The following is a 15915-nucleotide window of genomic DNA, read 5'->3' as shown; positions in this document are numbered from 1 at the left end:
TTGCCTTTAGCTTACTGCTGCAAATAAAAATCTAAAGAAATCCAATATCCAGGATCATCCTACAGCCGTGTTGATTCTTCCAATATGGTTCTGGCCGCTAAATGTACTTAGACGTTTTGTTGCAATCCAGCAGCATAAATTTTGTTAATTAAAACAAACAAACAAAAAAAAATGTGCTTGATTTAGATCTACTGCATCCTGAAGACCCAAGGCAGGTGTGTAGGTGTGTGTGTGTGTCTGTGCATGCACAAAATTTCCAGTTAAAAACAGTCAAGATCCAGTAAAGCAAAAAACATTACAGTTTCCTGGCTTTAAAATCATCCTGAAACAATACCTTCCCCCAGGAACCTCCTGATGTTGCTGGATCACAACTCCCATCATTCCTGATCATCGACCATGTTGGTTGAGGCTGATGGGAGTTGTAGTCCAACAACAAATGGGGGCTGTATCACTTTGCCTAACTTTGCCCTCACTGCTGCTGCAACATAGCACCTCCATCTTTTTCTATTTTTACCAGGGCCATGCTAACCAATCAAAGAGGTTGTAACTGAATGAAAAATGCAGCTCTGGGCCCTGTTTTTGAAATCAAGGGATGCTTTGAAAAGAAGAAGCAAACACACCCCATGCCCCAGTCTTAAATAGTAACTTGGGATGTTAAATCCCATTAGATGAGACCGACAAGCAAGTGTACCTGGGTTTGCTGCTTTGGCCTGGAACTTGTCAGTTGTGTGATCGCTGCTAATGCGGGGGTGAAAGCAGAAGAGAGTTATTTTTAATCCAGTTTGCTTTCCAGTCTGTGCAGGCATTACATTAGAGCTACAAAATGGGAAATGTAAAAAGAGCAATTTGAGCATCGCTTGTGAGCGCAGCCTTTGTCTTGTGGTTTGGCTTCTGGGTCATGCTTTCTACTTGGGCCGCTGTCCATGATTTAAAAGATGATGATTAGCAAACTGCGTATCTGCTGCATGAAAAAAATTATTTTCCCCACTTCTCTTCCAGAGTTATAGGCATGTGTTCCTTTCTGCCTTTTCTAAATCAAAGCTAGTGTAACATCACAGCATCTGTGGTGACAGCATCCGAGAACCAGCTTGCAGGAGTTTCCCTAACATTTGCTAGCTGAAAATGCAGGAAAACAGTGACATCTATTGATGAAGAGCAGCAAGTTTTTAAAACCGAGAAACTTGCTTTGGGTATCTTCAGTGGAATGGCTTTTAAACTAGAATGTGACCCTCTTGTTTGAGTTTCACTTCATCATTTTTCCACAACGTGCTCTGAACAGAACTGGAGAAAACAATCCCGTCTTCTTGCCTTTTCCATCTGGTTTAAATTCTACATGGAGTTGAGCAATTGCCATGGCACCAATGATGCAAATGGCTCTTGGGTAGAGAGGACCATTTTGCTACTAACCTACACCTGAAATATGCTAAAATCCTAAAAGGGTGAGATCACTGACCAAGCTATCTAGGGATGAGAGTCTTCACTCTGTACTATTTTGATTGTCTGTATGGGCTCACCAATTTTATAAGAAGGTTTAAAAAGTTGTAATAGGTTGCAGAGCACTAAGGTTGCTTCCAGATGGCACTCTGCAGCTGTTTAGATGGTTGGAGCTCCAAAATGGAAGACAAGAAGCACCAGCTAGAGCAGCAGTTTTCTTCCCAGCTAAGATTGCAGACTTTACAATTTGCCTTTATAATTCTGAGCATTGGGTGGGGAGGTGTCCCAGCAGCCTCCACCCCCATCGTTCTGCCCGGACACTGAGATCCAGCACCGAGGGCCTTCTGGCGGTTCCCTCGCTGCGAGAAGTGAGGTTACAGGGAACCAGGCACAGGGCCTTCTTGGTGGTGGCATATGCCCTGTGGAACGCCCTCCCATCAGATGTCAAGGAAATAAGCAAGTATCTTACTTTTAAAAGACATCTGAAGGCAGCCCTGTTTAGGGAAGTTTTTAATGTTGAATGCTATATTGTATTTTTAATATTCAATTGGGAGCTGCCCAGAGTGGCTGGGGAAGCCCAGCCAGATGGGCGAGGTATAAATAATAAATTATTATTATTATTATTATTATTATTATTATTATTATTATTCTCCCGCTTTAACACCCCCTCCAAGCTAGCTGCAAACAGGAGCGTTTCATTAAAGCAGATAATGTCAATCTTTGGATGTCAATCTCTTCGCCGTTAGGTGCCGTGTGGCTACCTTCCTATTTATATATAATTTTTATTAATTTCAACATACCAATTATTATACATTCCACAGAACTTCACATCTTATACAATCTTTTTGGACTTCCATCAGCACCTCTGATGATCCACCATTTTTATCATTTCTTCTGCATTTCTTAAATTCCTATTGCCTTTAATTATCTTAACTCACAATCCACCTCTTTAACCATTTTTGCAATAATTCAGATAATTTACCTCACAAAACTTCTTGCAAACCTGCCATGTGGCTAACTTCCATAGCTCTAGCACAAGCGGCAGGACCCCTGTCCAACCAAAAGAGGACAAACAGGGGAAACACATATTTTAACACTCCGGATATTTTCGCAGATGAAAGGCTATTTCACACATTCCAAAGCTGCAAAACCTGTGCTTGCCACGTTATCTACATGTAGCAGGGTAGCTACAGCTAGGAATGGATGAATCCATCCATTTCAGATTATTGTTTTTCCAACCACCCAATATTCACATTTTCGCATGCTGTTTTGTTCAATATACTGCATTTCTTCACATATATAATATACCTGACACTCACATTTTTGTCCACTTATTTTGTTGGAGAACCACATTGCAAGAGTCACAGAAGTGTGATTTTTCAGAAGAAACCCGTGTTTCGGTTCACGTCTTATTTTGGGAAGTGCAAGTTGATTGGCATTGAAATGCAAACTGAACTGATTTTCTCTCCCATCCTTTCCTGCAGCAAATCCCAGAATCCTGATGAGTGTGCCTGCATGAATGTAAATCATGAGACCCAGTGTGGTGTAGTGGTTAGGGTGCTGGCCTTGGACCTGGAAGAGCAAGGTTCAAATCCCCACTCAATCACATGAAGCTCATTAGGTGACCTTGGGCTCTCAGCCTTACCTACGGGTTGTTCTCAAGATAAGTTGCACATGCCAACTTAAGATCATTGGAGGAAATAGAGGGAATTATTATTATTATTATTATTATTATTATTATTATTATTATTGCAGGAATTTCCTTTTTAGATGGGTGAAGCCGCTTTAAGGTTACAGTTCCACACTCACTTACTTTGAAGTTAGCCCAACTGAGCTCAGTGGAATTAACACCTGGGGACGCATGTATTCAGAATTGTGCTCTATGATTCTATGATCATAGAATTGTAGAGTTGGAAGGGATCCAGTCCAAACCCCTGCAATGAGGAATCATCTGTGGATACGGTTGCCTTTTGTATTATGTTGGAGAATGTACAATTCTATTCATTTATTTACTTAAAGCGCTTTGATTCTGCTCCTCAGTCAAAAAAGAAAAAGAAAAAGGTTTCCAGGGCAGGATGTCTTTAAAATATCAGTGATGATGCAGTATAGCAGTAATAATACAGTCTCTGTCCTCAGGCTTACATTCTGAAGACACAACCCAAGAGGAAAAGGGTTGGGGAGGGAGGAGGAAAAGGCAAGCTCGGGTTTGTTAGTTATTAAATTCCCACCTCTGTATTTAACATTTTCCTTTTCGTTCCAAGAAAGTAGCAAAGCAATATCTGGCGTGTCCTTCCCATCTTATCTTATCAGCTGTCTTATCTTTAAAAGACATCTGAAGGCAGCCCTGTTTAGGGAAGTTTTTAATATTTAATGCTGTATTGTTTTAACACTCGATTGGGAGCCACCCAGAGTGGCTGGGGAAACTCAGCCAGATGGGCAGGGTATAAATAAATTATTATTATTATTATTATTATTATTATTATTATTATTGAAAATGCATCCTTGCCAATTGATCAGCTGAAGTCCTGTTTTATCTATAGAATAAGATGAATCAGTTGAAGGAAATGCAATTAAAAAAGAAATTTTGTGTTAAACTGACTTGTTTGATAGTCACAGGCAGATTGCCTGACCTTCTCTATCCTCACACAAATGTTTTTTTTTTCCTTCTCCTAGGGATCCCTGGCAGCAAAGAAGTTAGGGTTTTTAACCTGACCTCCCTCACGAAGTCTGAAAACATCTTGTCTGCTCTGTTGCATTACTACGTTGGGGATCTCCAGAACAGTAGCAATAACTGCCCTCATATCAAGGGCTGCTCTCGCCACGGGCACAGGAAGCCCGACATGCAGATCAGCCTCTCGCTGTTGAGTTTTCCTCCAACGGGAAACCAAACTCGGACCCTGGGGCATTACTCCATCAACGTCTCCACTGCTTTTCGGGACGTCCTTTCTTGGCAGTGGAAGAACATCACTCAAGTCTTGAGCAAGGCAAAGCAAAACAACGACCTGCTCATTGGAGTAAAAATGGCCTCTGTCGGCCGGCACACCTGGAAGAACATGCATCCCAGCTACGAGCCGTACATTCTCGTTTACGCGAATGACTCTGCGATTTCGGAGCCTGAGAGTGTCGTCTCCAGCTTGCAAGGGCACTGGAGCCCGCTTCCAGCCAGCTTCCCCAAATTAGACAGCCATTTGAAACACGGGCTGGGGGAACGGCGGCAAAAGCGCTCCGCCAGCGTCTTGCTGCCTCTGCAGAACAACGAGCTCCCGGGGGCCGAGTATCAGTACAGCGAAGATGAAGGTTGGGAGGAGAGGAAGCACTACAAAACGCTGCAGCCCCGGCTGGCGGAGAGGGCAAAGAACAAGAAGAAGCAGAGAAAGAACAACCACCAGAAAAGCCAGACACTGCAGTTCGATGAGCAGACTCTGAAAAAGGCAAGGAGGAAGCAGTGGAACGAGCCGAGATACTGCACACGGCGCTACCTCAAAGTGGATTTTGCAGATATTGGCTGGAGCGAATGGATTATTTCCCCTAAATCTTTTGATGCTTATTATTGCTCAGGTGAATGCCAGTTCCCGATTCCAAAGGTACAGTATTTCTCTCTCTCTCTCTCTCTCTCTCTCTCTCTCTCTTCCTAATGGCTAAGTAAGAATCCAGAACTGATTTACACAAAGGTATAAAAATAAAGTTACAGGGGAGAATTACAGCAGGCTTTTTTTTTTACAGAATTCAAATATGCTATAAATTGCTTATTGGGTAATAATAATGTGCGAACTCGTGACTGCCTGGTTAATCATCCCTAATATCCCCTGCATGCCCGTTTCTAAAAAAATAATAAAATACAACCGTGTTTAGTGCTTTATAAAAGTTGCAGCCCATTTCTAAAAATCGGTGTGCTGGAAACTAAGTGCTTTGGTTGGGGAGAAGGATGCACTAAACCATGAGGTTCCACTAGGGTGGAGAAGAAATCACGCCGTTGGCATGGGATGTTTCAGCTACTATCTGGATTCCATGGGTGGCTGCCTTGGTGCAGGTACCTGTGGGAAACTCACACCGAGGACCTGAGCACAGATACACACTTCCCTCCTGTGGTTTCCAGGAACTGGTATTCAGAACCATTACAGTCTAGGACTGTAACTAGCAGTGATTGATAGCTATCTCCTCCTCCATGAATTTGTCTGTTCATCTTTTAAAGCCACCCAAGTTGTTGGCCATCACTGCTCCTGTGGAACAGAGTTCCATAGTTTAACTATTGTTGTTGTTGTTAACATTTATCAAAATGATCATTCATCAAAAGATCTCAGTGTGGTTCACAAGATAAAAGCACAAATAAATTATTGTTGTTAATTAGATTTATATACTATGCATAATTTTAAGGATGTGGGTGGCGCTGTGGGTTAAACCACAGAGCCTAGGGCTTGCCGATTAGAAGGTTGGCGGTTCGAATCCCCACAACAGGGTGAGCTCCCGTTGCTCGGTCCCTGCTCCTGCCAACCTAGCAGTTCGAAAGCACGTCAAAGTGCAAGTACATAAATAGGTACCACTCTGGCGGGAAGGTAAACGGCGTTTCTGTGAGCTGCTCTGGTTCTTCAGAAATGGCTTAGTCATGCTGGCCGCATGACCCGGAAGTTGTACGCCGGCTCCCTCAGCCAATAAAGCGAGATGAGCGCCACAACCCCAGAATCCTCCATGACTGGACCTAATGGTCAGGGGTCCCTTTACCTTTTTTACTATGCATAATATGAAGAAATACTTACTTTCACCTGTCCTGAATCTTTCAACATTCTGTTTCAGTTTCGTTGGGTTTCCACAAGTTCTAGTGAGAGAGGGAGAAAAATCTTTGTCCTCTTTTTCCATGTCGTTGTTATTACTGGCACTCTCCCGAAGTTCAGACCTATCTTGTAGTGGCTCATCCAGGCATCCTAACCCCCTCTTGCTGCATGCCTCTTGCCACAAAACCTATGCTAGGAGAATGGCAGCCAGGCAGGCCAGCGTGGAGAGCTTCAGAAGCAGCAACCTAATCTTTTAACTGAAGGGACATCTTCACCCCCATTGCTCAGCCCAGACACTGAGGTCCTCCTCTGAGGGTCTTCTGCTGGTTTCAGGGAAGTTACAGGGAACCAGGCAGAGGGCCTTCTCGGTAGTGGCACGCTCCCTGTGGAACACCCTCCCTTCAGATGTCAAAGGAGATAAAGAACTACAGTGGTACCTCCGGTTATGAATGGGATCTGTTCCGGAGGCCTGGCTGTATCCCGGAATTTCCGTAACTGGAGGACCGCTTCTGCACACATGCGAGTGGCAAACCCACTTCCGGGTTTGCTGCGTTCAGAACCCAAAAGTTTCGTTACCCGAAGGTAACTTAACCCGAGGGTCCACTGTACATAACTTTTGGAAGACATCTGAAGGCAGCTCTGTATTGGGGAGTTTTTAACGTTTGATGCTTTATTATGTTTTACATGTTCGATGAGCCACCCAGAGTGGCTGGGGAAACCCAGCCAGATGGGTGAGGTATAAATATTATTATTATTATTATTATTATTATTATTATTATCAACTCTTGGGTGCCCCTGGCCATGTTGGCCCTATCATTAGGCAGAATGAGGTGACCGACTCAGGCAGCTGATGTTGGGGAGCAGCAACGAGGTTCTGGAAGGCAAAGTGCTTGACCCTGTGGCCCTCAAGTGCAGCGAATGTTGAAGTTGCCAATGCTGAAGTAAGATTCAGTTGCCTATTTCATCAGTTCCTGTGCCTGGAACGGTGTGTGCAGATGGCTGCCTTTGGTTTGGGAAGGAATTCTCCTCTGTGGATGATGCCGTATAGCAATGGTGTGTTTTTATTTTAATTTTTTATTTTAATTTATTTTAATTTATCTGACTATTAATGGGCCTTTATTTTTTGTTATTCCTCCAACATTTGACCTTTCACAAAGCCCTTAAGGCTGCTTACAATTTGAAACAACACCCCAAGAATCCCGCATATAAAGCCACACACAAAATTGCAAAAAAACAACATCAGTAACAACTACATTTAAGCAGAAGAACTGCAAAAAAAAGTCATGTTAGAGTCCCCTAAAGACTCGTGAAACAAAAGTTTTTGTCATTTCCCCATATAATGTTTCAAAAGATTGTTTCTGGTAGGCCTCTTCCTTTCAAGGGAACTAGAGGAAAGGCACGTGGTGCATCCACTGGGTTGAAAATAAGTAAGACTGATTCTGGTCAGTGCCTGGATGGGACCTAGAGATGTGCAGTAGGGGCAAGGGCATTTAGAGACATTAAATGCAGTTTGCATTTGGTTTGCTCTCTGAAGTGCAGCCATCCTGTGAAATTTGCACTTCTCTGAATTTTGCAATGCAATGCCAGTCTTCTCATAGAACTGTACAGTTGGAGGGGACCCTGAGGATCATCTAATCCAACCCTCTGCAATGCAAGAATACGCAGCTCTCCCATACGGGGATCGAACCTGCAACCTTGGCATTATCAGCGCCATGCTCTAACCAACTGAGCTACTTGGGCAATGAGGACTTTTCCTTCACATTTTTGCAAAGTGATTATCCCTTATCTAATGCACCTTTGTGCGATATTTTCCCTGACATAATGCACTTTTATATGTCGCTTTCACTAATATATGCATTTACACCCACCTTAATATGTGCTTTTTAATACATTGGTACCTCGGGTTACCCGAGGACGTGGGTGGCACTGTGGGTTAAACCACAAAGCCTAGGACTTGCAATCAGAAGGTCAGCAGTTCGAATCCCCGCGACGGGGTGAGCTCCCGTTGCTCGGCCCCTGCTCCTGCCAACCTAGCAGTTCGAAAGCACCTCAAACTGCAAGTAGATAAATAGGTACCGCTCCGGCGGGAAGGTAAACAGCGTTTGCGTGCACTGCTGTGGTTCGCCCGAAGCAGCTTAGTTATGCTGGCCACATGACCCAGAAGCTGTACGCCGGCTCCCTCGGCCAGTAAAGCGAGATGAGCACCGCAACCCCAGAGTCGTCCGTGACTGGACCTAATGGTCAGGGGTCCCTTTACCTTTACCTTACCTCGGGTTAAGTACTTAATTTTTTCCGGAGGTCCATTCTTAACCTGAAACTGTTCTTAACCTGAAGCACCACTTTAGCTAATGGGGCTTCCTGCTGCAGCCGCGCTGCCACTGTGCAATTTCTGTTCTCATCCTGAAGCAAAGTTCTCAACCTGAGGTACTATTTCTGGGTTAGCGGAGTCTGTAACCTGAAGCGTATGTAACCTGAACTGTCTGTAACCCAAGGTACCACTGTACACATTACTTGGCTGGAGAGCTGTATCTCAAAATTCAGAGAAGCACAAACCGGGGAAGGATCATTGTGTTTTGGTTTGCTTATTTTTTTCACAAGATGGCTCACCATCTTAAGTGCAAGTTCAGCCAGTTTGCCTTTAAATGTGAACTGCACCAAATTCTTCCTCCCTTCCTATGGACTAATGGTGTGACTTGATACAAGGCAGCTTCCTCTGCTCCTTTGTAACTACTCACACTTCTTCCTTTTCCCCTTCCTTGCCGTGTTTCCATTAACCCCCTCTCGCTCGGGTAGGCATCCTGGATATCCAGATGCAGACCAGCTGGGAGCTGGGGGAGATAATAAAACCGGAGAGGTGGAGAGGGGAAATCCATGTGGATTTGAATCATTACCACTCTGTCTGTCTTAACAGCCCTACTTTCATCTAGCTTCCCAAAAACATGTCCGTAGGTGTCTGAGGACACTCATCATTTTATTTTATTTTACACTCCATGTGTTTTCTACAGGAAACACCTGCGCAACACTAAAGGTGGCTGTTGTGCAAAGTCTTGAGCTGCTCTAACGCAGAGACAAATATATGCGCCGAAAAGTACTGCAAGCAGAGGACTGGGCATTCCAACAGTCCCACACATAAAGAATTGCTACTCAGAGGGAAAGCTAGGACGAAAAATTGCTTCTGAAAAGGAATTCCTCTTTCTTATCTACTATGTAGCTCAGGGGTGATGGAGAACCTCAAGCCCTGGAGGCAAATGTAGGGGGGGGCAGGCCTCTCTAGATGGCTCATGGGAATCCCTACAGGCCACACCCTCCTGGAGTGCTTTTGCCTGCATGGAATGTGTCATTGACCTGTGACAATGCTTCTTGTTTGCATGGATGGAAGGTTTGGGTATGTGCACAACCTTCTGGTTTTGTGTGTGGCTGAAATGCAACCTATGGGTCAAAGGTAAGAGCCACATCCACTTTTGTTTCTGGCCTTCAGGCATTGTTGTTGTTGTTGTTGTTTAGTTGTGTCCAACTCTTCGTGACCCCCTGGACCAGAGCACACCAGGCACTCCTGTCTTCCACTGCCTCCCACAGTTTGGTCAAACTCATGCTGGTAGCTTCGACAACACTGTCCAACCATCTCGTCCTCTGTCGTCCCCTTCTCCCTGTGCCTTCAATCTTTCCTAACATCTGAGTCTTTTCCAGGGAATCTTCTCTTCTCATGAGGTAGCCAAAGTATTGGAGCCTCAGCTTCAGGATCTGTCCTTCCAGTGAGCATTCAGGGATGATTTCCTTAAGAATGGAGAGGTTACCCACCAACATTTCTCCAATGAAAACAGGGACATCCTATTTTGACAACAACAACAATTTTATTACTGTATTTTTCGCTCCATAACATGCTCCCAACCATAACACGCACATAGTTTTTAGAGGAAAACAAGAAAAAAAATATTCTAAACGAAACAGTGGATGTATGATTTTTGTGGTTCATGCTGTGGCCACAGACATGTGATCTGACAGTGAGTTTGGGGTAGCCCAATGGAAAGATCCTGAGGATCCATGTGGATCCATGCTTTGTAACCATGTTTTTGCACCACTGCGGCCCCAGGCAACAGTGGGTGCGTGATTTTTTTGGTGCAAGCTGTAGCCATGGACATGCTATGTGATCTGATGGTGAATTTGGGGTGACCCAGTGCAAAAATCCTGAGGATCCATGTGGATCCGTGCTTTGTAACCACGTGAATGAAGGAACTGTCAGTAATGTATGGTATCTCCAATACAGTGATGAAGGAAGGGGGGGGGGAGCTCACACTTGTCCTAGGCAAAGCAGCCAACTGCTATAGGCCTAGGTGCCTTCACCCCCCATTAAATATTTGAGGGAGTCATCCCCCACCCCCCATTGTGGTATGTGAGTGGGGCTTACCTGGCTGTCCCCCCAATATTTTTTGAAGTTGGAAGAGGGAGGGAGGGAGGGAGGGAAGAGAGAGGGGGAACTCACATTTGTGCAGCTGCCTTGCCTCGAACCGGAGCAAAAAGAGGAGGAGGAGACTCAGGGACACGAGCCTTGTAAGCTGCTTTGTTTGAATTTACCGGTGAGGTGCTGGGGGAGGGACGGAAGGGGATGCCCTCTTTGTCCCTCCTTCCAGCTCATTGTAAAGAAAGCAGAGTAAGAGTCGCTTACATTTGTGTAAGGGAGAGCCATAGAGCAGGCAGACGCTGAGAAAGAGAGGCTGTCTCCCTTTCCCCACCTTGGCTTTTACACGCTGCGCGCAGCTCTTGCCAGCTTCCGAGCTGCCTCCCTTCTCCCACCTCGCCAAAAAGCCATAGAGCAGGCAGACAGGAGGAAGAGAGACTGTCTCCCGACACTCAGCTGTTGCTCAGCTGTTGCCGGCTTCTCAGCGAGCCAAGCGGAGGAAGAGAGGCTGCCGAACAGCCAGCAAGAGTGGCTCCTCCTGCCTGCATTCGCTCCATAATGCGCAGACACATTTCCCTTTACCTTTTAGGGGGAAAAGACTGAGTGTTATGGTGCGAAAAGTACGGTATATATTCACCCAGCCCATCTGACTGGGTCGCCCCAGCCGCTCTGGGCGGCTTCTAACATATATAAAATAATAATAAAACATTTAGAAACTTCCCCATACAGGGCTACCTCTAGTTATCTTCTAAAGGTTGTCTAGTTACTTATCTCCTTGACTCAAAGGGTCACATAATTCCATACCCTCCAACATTTCTTCAATGAAAATAGGGGTGTCCTAAGGAAAAGCAGAACATTCTTATATCAAATCAGAAACTGGGGCAGCTTCTGTAAATCTGGGGCTGTCCCTGGAGAATTTGCTGATCGCCAATTTGGGGAGCAGAGGCTGCTGTTGTAGCTGCTCAGACTCTGGGGTCTGCATGAGGTTTAGATACCAAGAGCCTTCAGAATATACCTATGCCTATTTTTTAAATTATTTTACTAGTTGCAGCTATTTATTCAAAATATTTTTGTCCTACCTTTCCCATATAATGTTCCAGGCGGCGAACAGGCTTGTTTCTTTAGCTGATAAACATATTAGTCCTGTCTTGCAAATAAAATTGTCAGATGTTACCAGTCCACCAGCCCATCTGTCTGAACTCACAGCATTAGTTACCTGTATTGACAGTAATAAAAAGGTGGCGGGTGGAAGTCTTACTATTTATTTACAAAATGTTCCCTAACTGCTCACTGACAATCATGCAAGCCACTATTTATAAGCCTGCATTGGTCAGTTTTGTTGTTTGCTTCGTGGGCCAACGTACACATAACATTATGAACACTTTTCAAACAGAATGCTTAAATTGCCCACTTTTGTTTTGAAGAAAAAGTAGCAGTGCCCCCAATACAGATGGGAGCCCCCACATCATCTTTATTTTTATTTTGTAAAACACACACACACACACACACACACCACAGAGATAGATGCTATTATTTCCCCCTGACTTTGGCCAGCCACCTCAGTCTTATCTACCTCACAGGGTTGTTTATAAGAATAAAATGATGGGGAAGAATATATGTTGTGAGTTTTTATTGCTGTAAACTGCATTTTTTTTATTATACAGTGGAACCTCGGGTTGCGTACCGTCCTTCTTACGAACGCTTCAGGTAACGAGTTCCACTAACCGGGAAGTAGATGTTCCTGGTTGCAAATTTTGCCCCGGGATGCGAGCAGAAGTTGTGCAGCGGCGGCAGTGGGAGGTCCCATTAGTGAAAGCATCGGTTTCGAGTTAAGAACAGCCCTCCGGAACGAATTAAGTTCGTAACCAGAGGTCCCACTGTATAGCAATATAGGCAATCCTTGTTTTGTGCAGGGGGTTATGTTCCAGATCCCCATGTGTCAGTTCTGGCAGGGCCTGTATAAAATGTTCTGCCCCACCCAGTTCCACCCTTTTAGTGACTTTTAATGACATTTAGTGACTTTTAATGACCTTTTAGTGACGTTTTAATGACGGGTGAAGCTGTGGGTTAAACCACAGAGCCTACGGCTTGCCGATCAGAAGGTCGGCGGTTCGAATCCCCGCGACGGAGTGAGCTCCCGTTGCTCGGTCCCTGCTCCTGCCAACCTAGCAGTTCGAAAGCACGTCAAAGTGCAAGTAGATAAATAGGTACTGCTCTGGTGGGAAGGTAAATGGCGTTTCCGTGTGCTGCTCTGGTTCACCAGAAGCGGCTTAGTCATGCTGGCCACATGACCTGGAAGCTGTATGCCAGCTCCCTCGGCCAATAAAGCGAGATGAGCGGCGCAACCCCAGAGTCGGTGACGACTGGACCTAATGGTCAGGGGTCCCTTTCCCTTTACCTTTAATGACGTTTTCAGGTCACTTCTGGGATTGGCGTCATGCGATCAAGTGTCAATTGGATGCACGTAAATCGGCCATCGCCTGTGCACAAATATTTTTGCAATTAATAATGTAATGCCATGTTGAACACTTTGAAGGAAATATATGCTACAAATGTGCCAAATGGATGGATAAGCAATCTGATTCTAACAGCAAGAAGGAGGCACGAAACTCAACTCTCTCTGGGCCGGCTGATGCTTATAGCTCCCAAAGAACTTTTTGGATAGCTGAGCCGACTTCCAGGGTCAGAGTTCAGCTGAGGAGAACAGCAGCTCAGGAGAGAAGCTTCAGGCAGGCAGAAGGATTCCATTCTCCTCGCTCAGACACTTGATCAGAGCAGTTTTGGGTCTAAACAAATAGAACTGCAGCTCTCACATCTAGTATGACCCTGTGGGTCAGTTTACACGATGGGTAGCCCATGTGATGCTTTGGACGACAACTCTCATTGGTCCCAGGCAGCAACACAAATTGCTAGGGATGATGGGAATTGTAGTTCAGCAAACTCTGGGGCGGTAGGACATCATATTGGCAGGCTCTGTTTCCCAGTTCTGGAGAACCAAATGGTGGCACTTATACTGCACTGTATGGCTTCAAGTGCTGTACTGTACGTTCATATAAAAACTGCACATAGGAAATTAACAGCTGGGGCAGGGGGGAATCCTCCTTGACATGCTATTTTACTATAGCCTGAAGACCAGGAAAAACTTTACAGCTTGATTCTGTTGAATGTCTAGGCTGGCTCTGAGTATCAAGAGGTTCATTCATATTTCTTAGTGCAGTGCCTGGAAGGGAAAACCAAGAGTTTTAAATTTAAACTGAAAACCGCATCCAAGCAAGACTTTGCGTCAACCGGAGAGTAGTTGCTCTCATACCACAACCGTGCAGGAAGGGTACCGCAGGCCAGCAAACATCTTTATTGCTATTTTGTGCATAAAACCACAAAAGCAGAACAATAAACTCACAGCCCCTTTCAGAAACTGCAATTGACTTTGGAGAAGCATAACCTCCCAGCGTTCCTAATAAAACAGACTTGACATCAGCAGAGCACCTGTTTCCAATTCCTTTTAGCTCATAAGACACAATGGATATTTCATGGATCCCTAATGCAACCTTTTGTTCCTGGCATTCGGTGAGAGCAAAAGGACCTTAGAAAATTCCTGCGCATGCCTAGGGATAGCATAAGAGCCTTCGTTTCTCTGTCCTAATTCGTATGCCTGCAGTAAAATAGTCTTCTCCTGTTTTCTGACTTCATTTTGTACATACTCTAAAGACGTGGGACTTCTAGAAATGTTTCTGGAAAAGAAATCCAGACAATGGGCTCAAAGGTCTCCTCATCTTCCCTGCCCCACTCCACCCCACATTTTATGCATTAAATCCTTTAACAGGAACACTGGGGGCTGGGGGAGGAACAAAAGACAGAGAACAATATATTGCAAATTATTCTTACATAAGATATTGACTGGCTCAAACAGCAGCGCATTGAGGAACCCCTTTTCCCATTTTGGGGTGTTAACAGATGCAACAGAGATCTCTTTATAAACTTGCTACACCTTCCATTTCAGCAAATCATCCACAGAAAGGGAGAGAGGTCTGCTGGCATTATGTTCCATTTTGGAGAGGAATTTAAAGATTACCGGGAGGGAAATTGCATCTTGCACTGAAATTAAAAACACATCTTACCCGCCTGCTCTTGAATGGAGTGAGAGGCCAAATCCAATGAAGTGCATGTGCAGCAGCCAGAGATAGCCGTGCATAGCGTGATAAGGGGAGCTGGAATCTGCCTGGATTAGCTGTTTGATGGGGAAGGGGCAGAGAGGCGACAGAATCCAGTCCCCACTTTCCTCCCGAAGAGCTGGCTCATATTCCAGCTTTGCTGCTTTCTGGGCTACAAACATGCAGTCCTGGTAACTGGAGTCAGCTGGGGGAACATGTTGTTGTTGTTGTTTAGTCGTGTCCGACTCTTCGTGACCCCATGGACCAGAGCACGCCAGGCACTCCTGTCTTCCACTGCCTCCGGCAGTTTGGTCAAACTCATGCTGGTAGCTTTGAGAACACTGTCTAACCATCTCGTCCTCTGTCATCCCCTTCTCCTTGTGCCCTCCATCTTTCCCAACATCAGGGTCTTTCCCAGGGAATCTTCTCTTCTCATGAGGTGGCCAAAGCACTGGAGACTCAGCTTTAGGATCTGTCCTTCCAGTGAGCACTCAGGGCTGATTTCCTTCAGAATGGATAGGTGTGATCTTCTTGCAGTCCATGGGACTCTCAAAAGTCTCCTCCAGCACCATAATTCAAAAGCATCAATTCTTCGGTGATCAGTCGTCTTTGTGGTCCAGCTCTCACTTCCATACATCACTACTGGGAAAACCATATGGGCACCATCAATTTGTATGCATGTTCCCACATCCAGTTAGGGAACCTGATTTTGCATAGGCATGGCCGCTAATGTGCATGTTAGGCAAGATGCGCTTGGTTGCTACTAATAATTGCAGGAAACTATCTTAACAGATCAAGGCGTTTTTCTGCCCAATGGGCACATTTCCTTCTAAGCAGCCTTCACAGGAGGGGTGGTTGGTGCATGCCAGCAGTGGGTGAGGCCCAGTGGCGGAGAATGGGGGGGGGGGCACAGAGACAGTTGCCCTGAGCACAAAATTCCTAGGGGTGCAAAATTTCAACACCCAGCGCTGCCTCAGTATAGCTCTGCACTTCTGTCGCTGGGTTCCATTGAAAATGGCTTCTCTGTGTGAACCAGGAAGTGATCTCTCTAAACAATGGAACTGCTTCTCTTTTCTTATCTCTGCAGCTACGATCTTTTGGGTGATGCAGACGCTGTTAGGCAGTTGAGTGTGCATGCGTACTCCGTCCACTTCCCTCCCTCTGC

The 15915-nt window shown here is 45.3% G+C and overlaps 1 protein-coding gene across 2 annotated transcripts in view; it reads left to right on the top strand.

Annotated features, from left to right (window-relative positions):
• BMP3 (bone morphogenetic protein 3) overlaps nucleotides 1-15915 on the top strand; it is a 37963-nt gene that overhangs the window by 17959 nt on the left and 4089 nt on the right. For both annotated transcript variants that reach the window (XM_081020950.1, XM_081020951.1), the window contains exon 2: nucleotides 4108-5018. In XM_081020950.1, coding sequence (XP_080877076.1) covers nucleotides 4108-5018 — 911 coding nt within the window. The remainder of the gene's footprint in view (nucleotides 1-4107; nucleotides 5019-15915) is intronic.

Source organism: Podarcis pityusensis, assembly GCF_964106645.2.
Source record: "Podarcis pityusensis genome assembly, chromosome: 9".
NCBI lineage: Eukaryota > Metazoa > Chordata > Lepidosauria > Squamata > Lacertidae > Podarcis > Podarcis pityusensis.
Note: the sequence above shows the minus strand (reverse complement) of the source record. Positions and strands in the feature narration are given on the sequence as shown.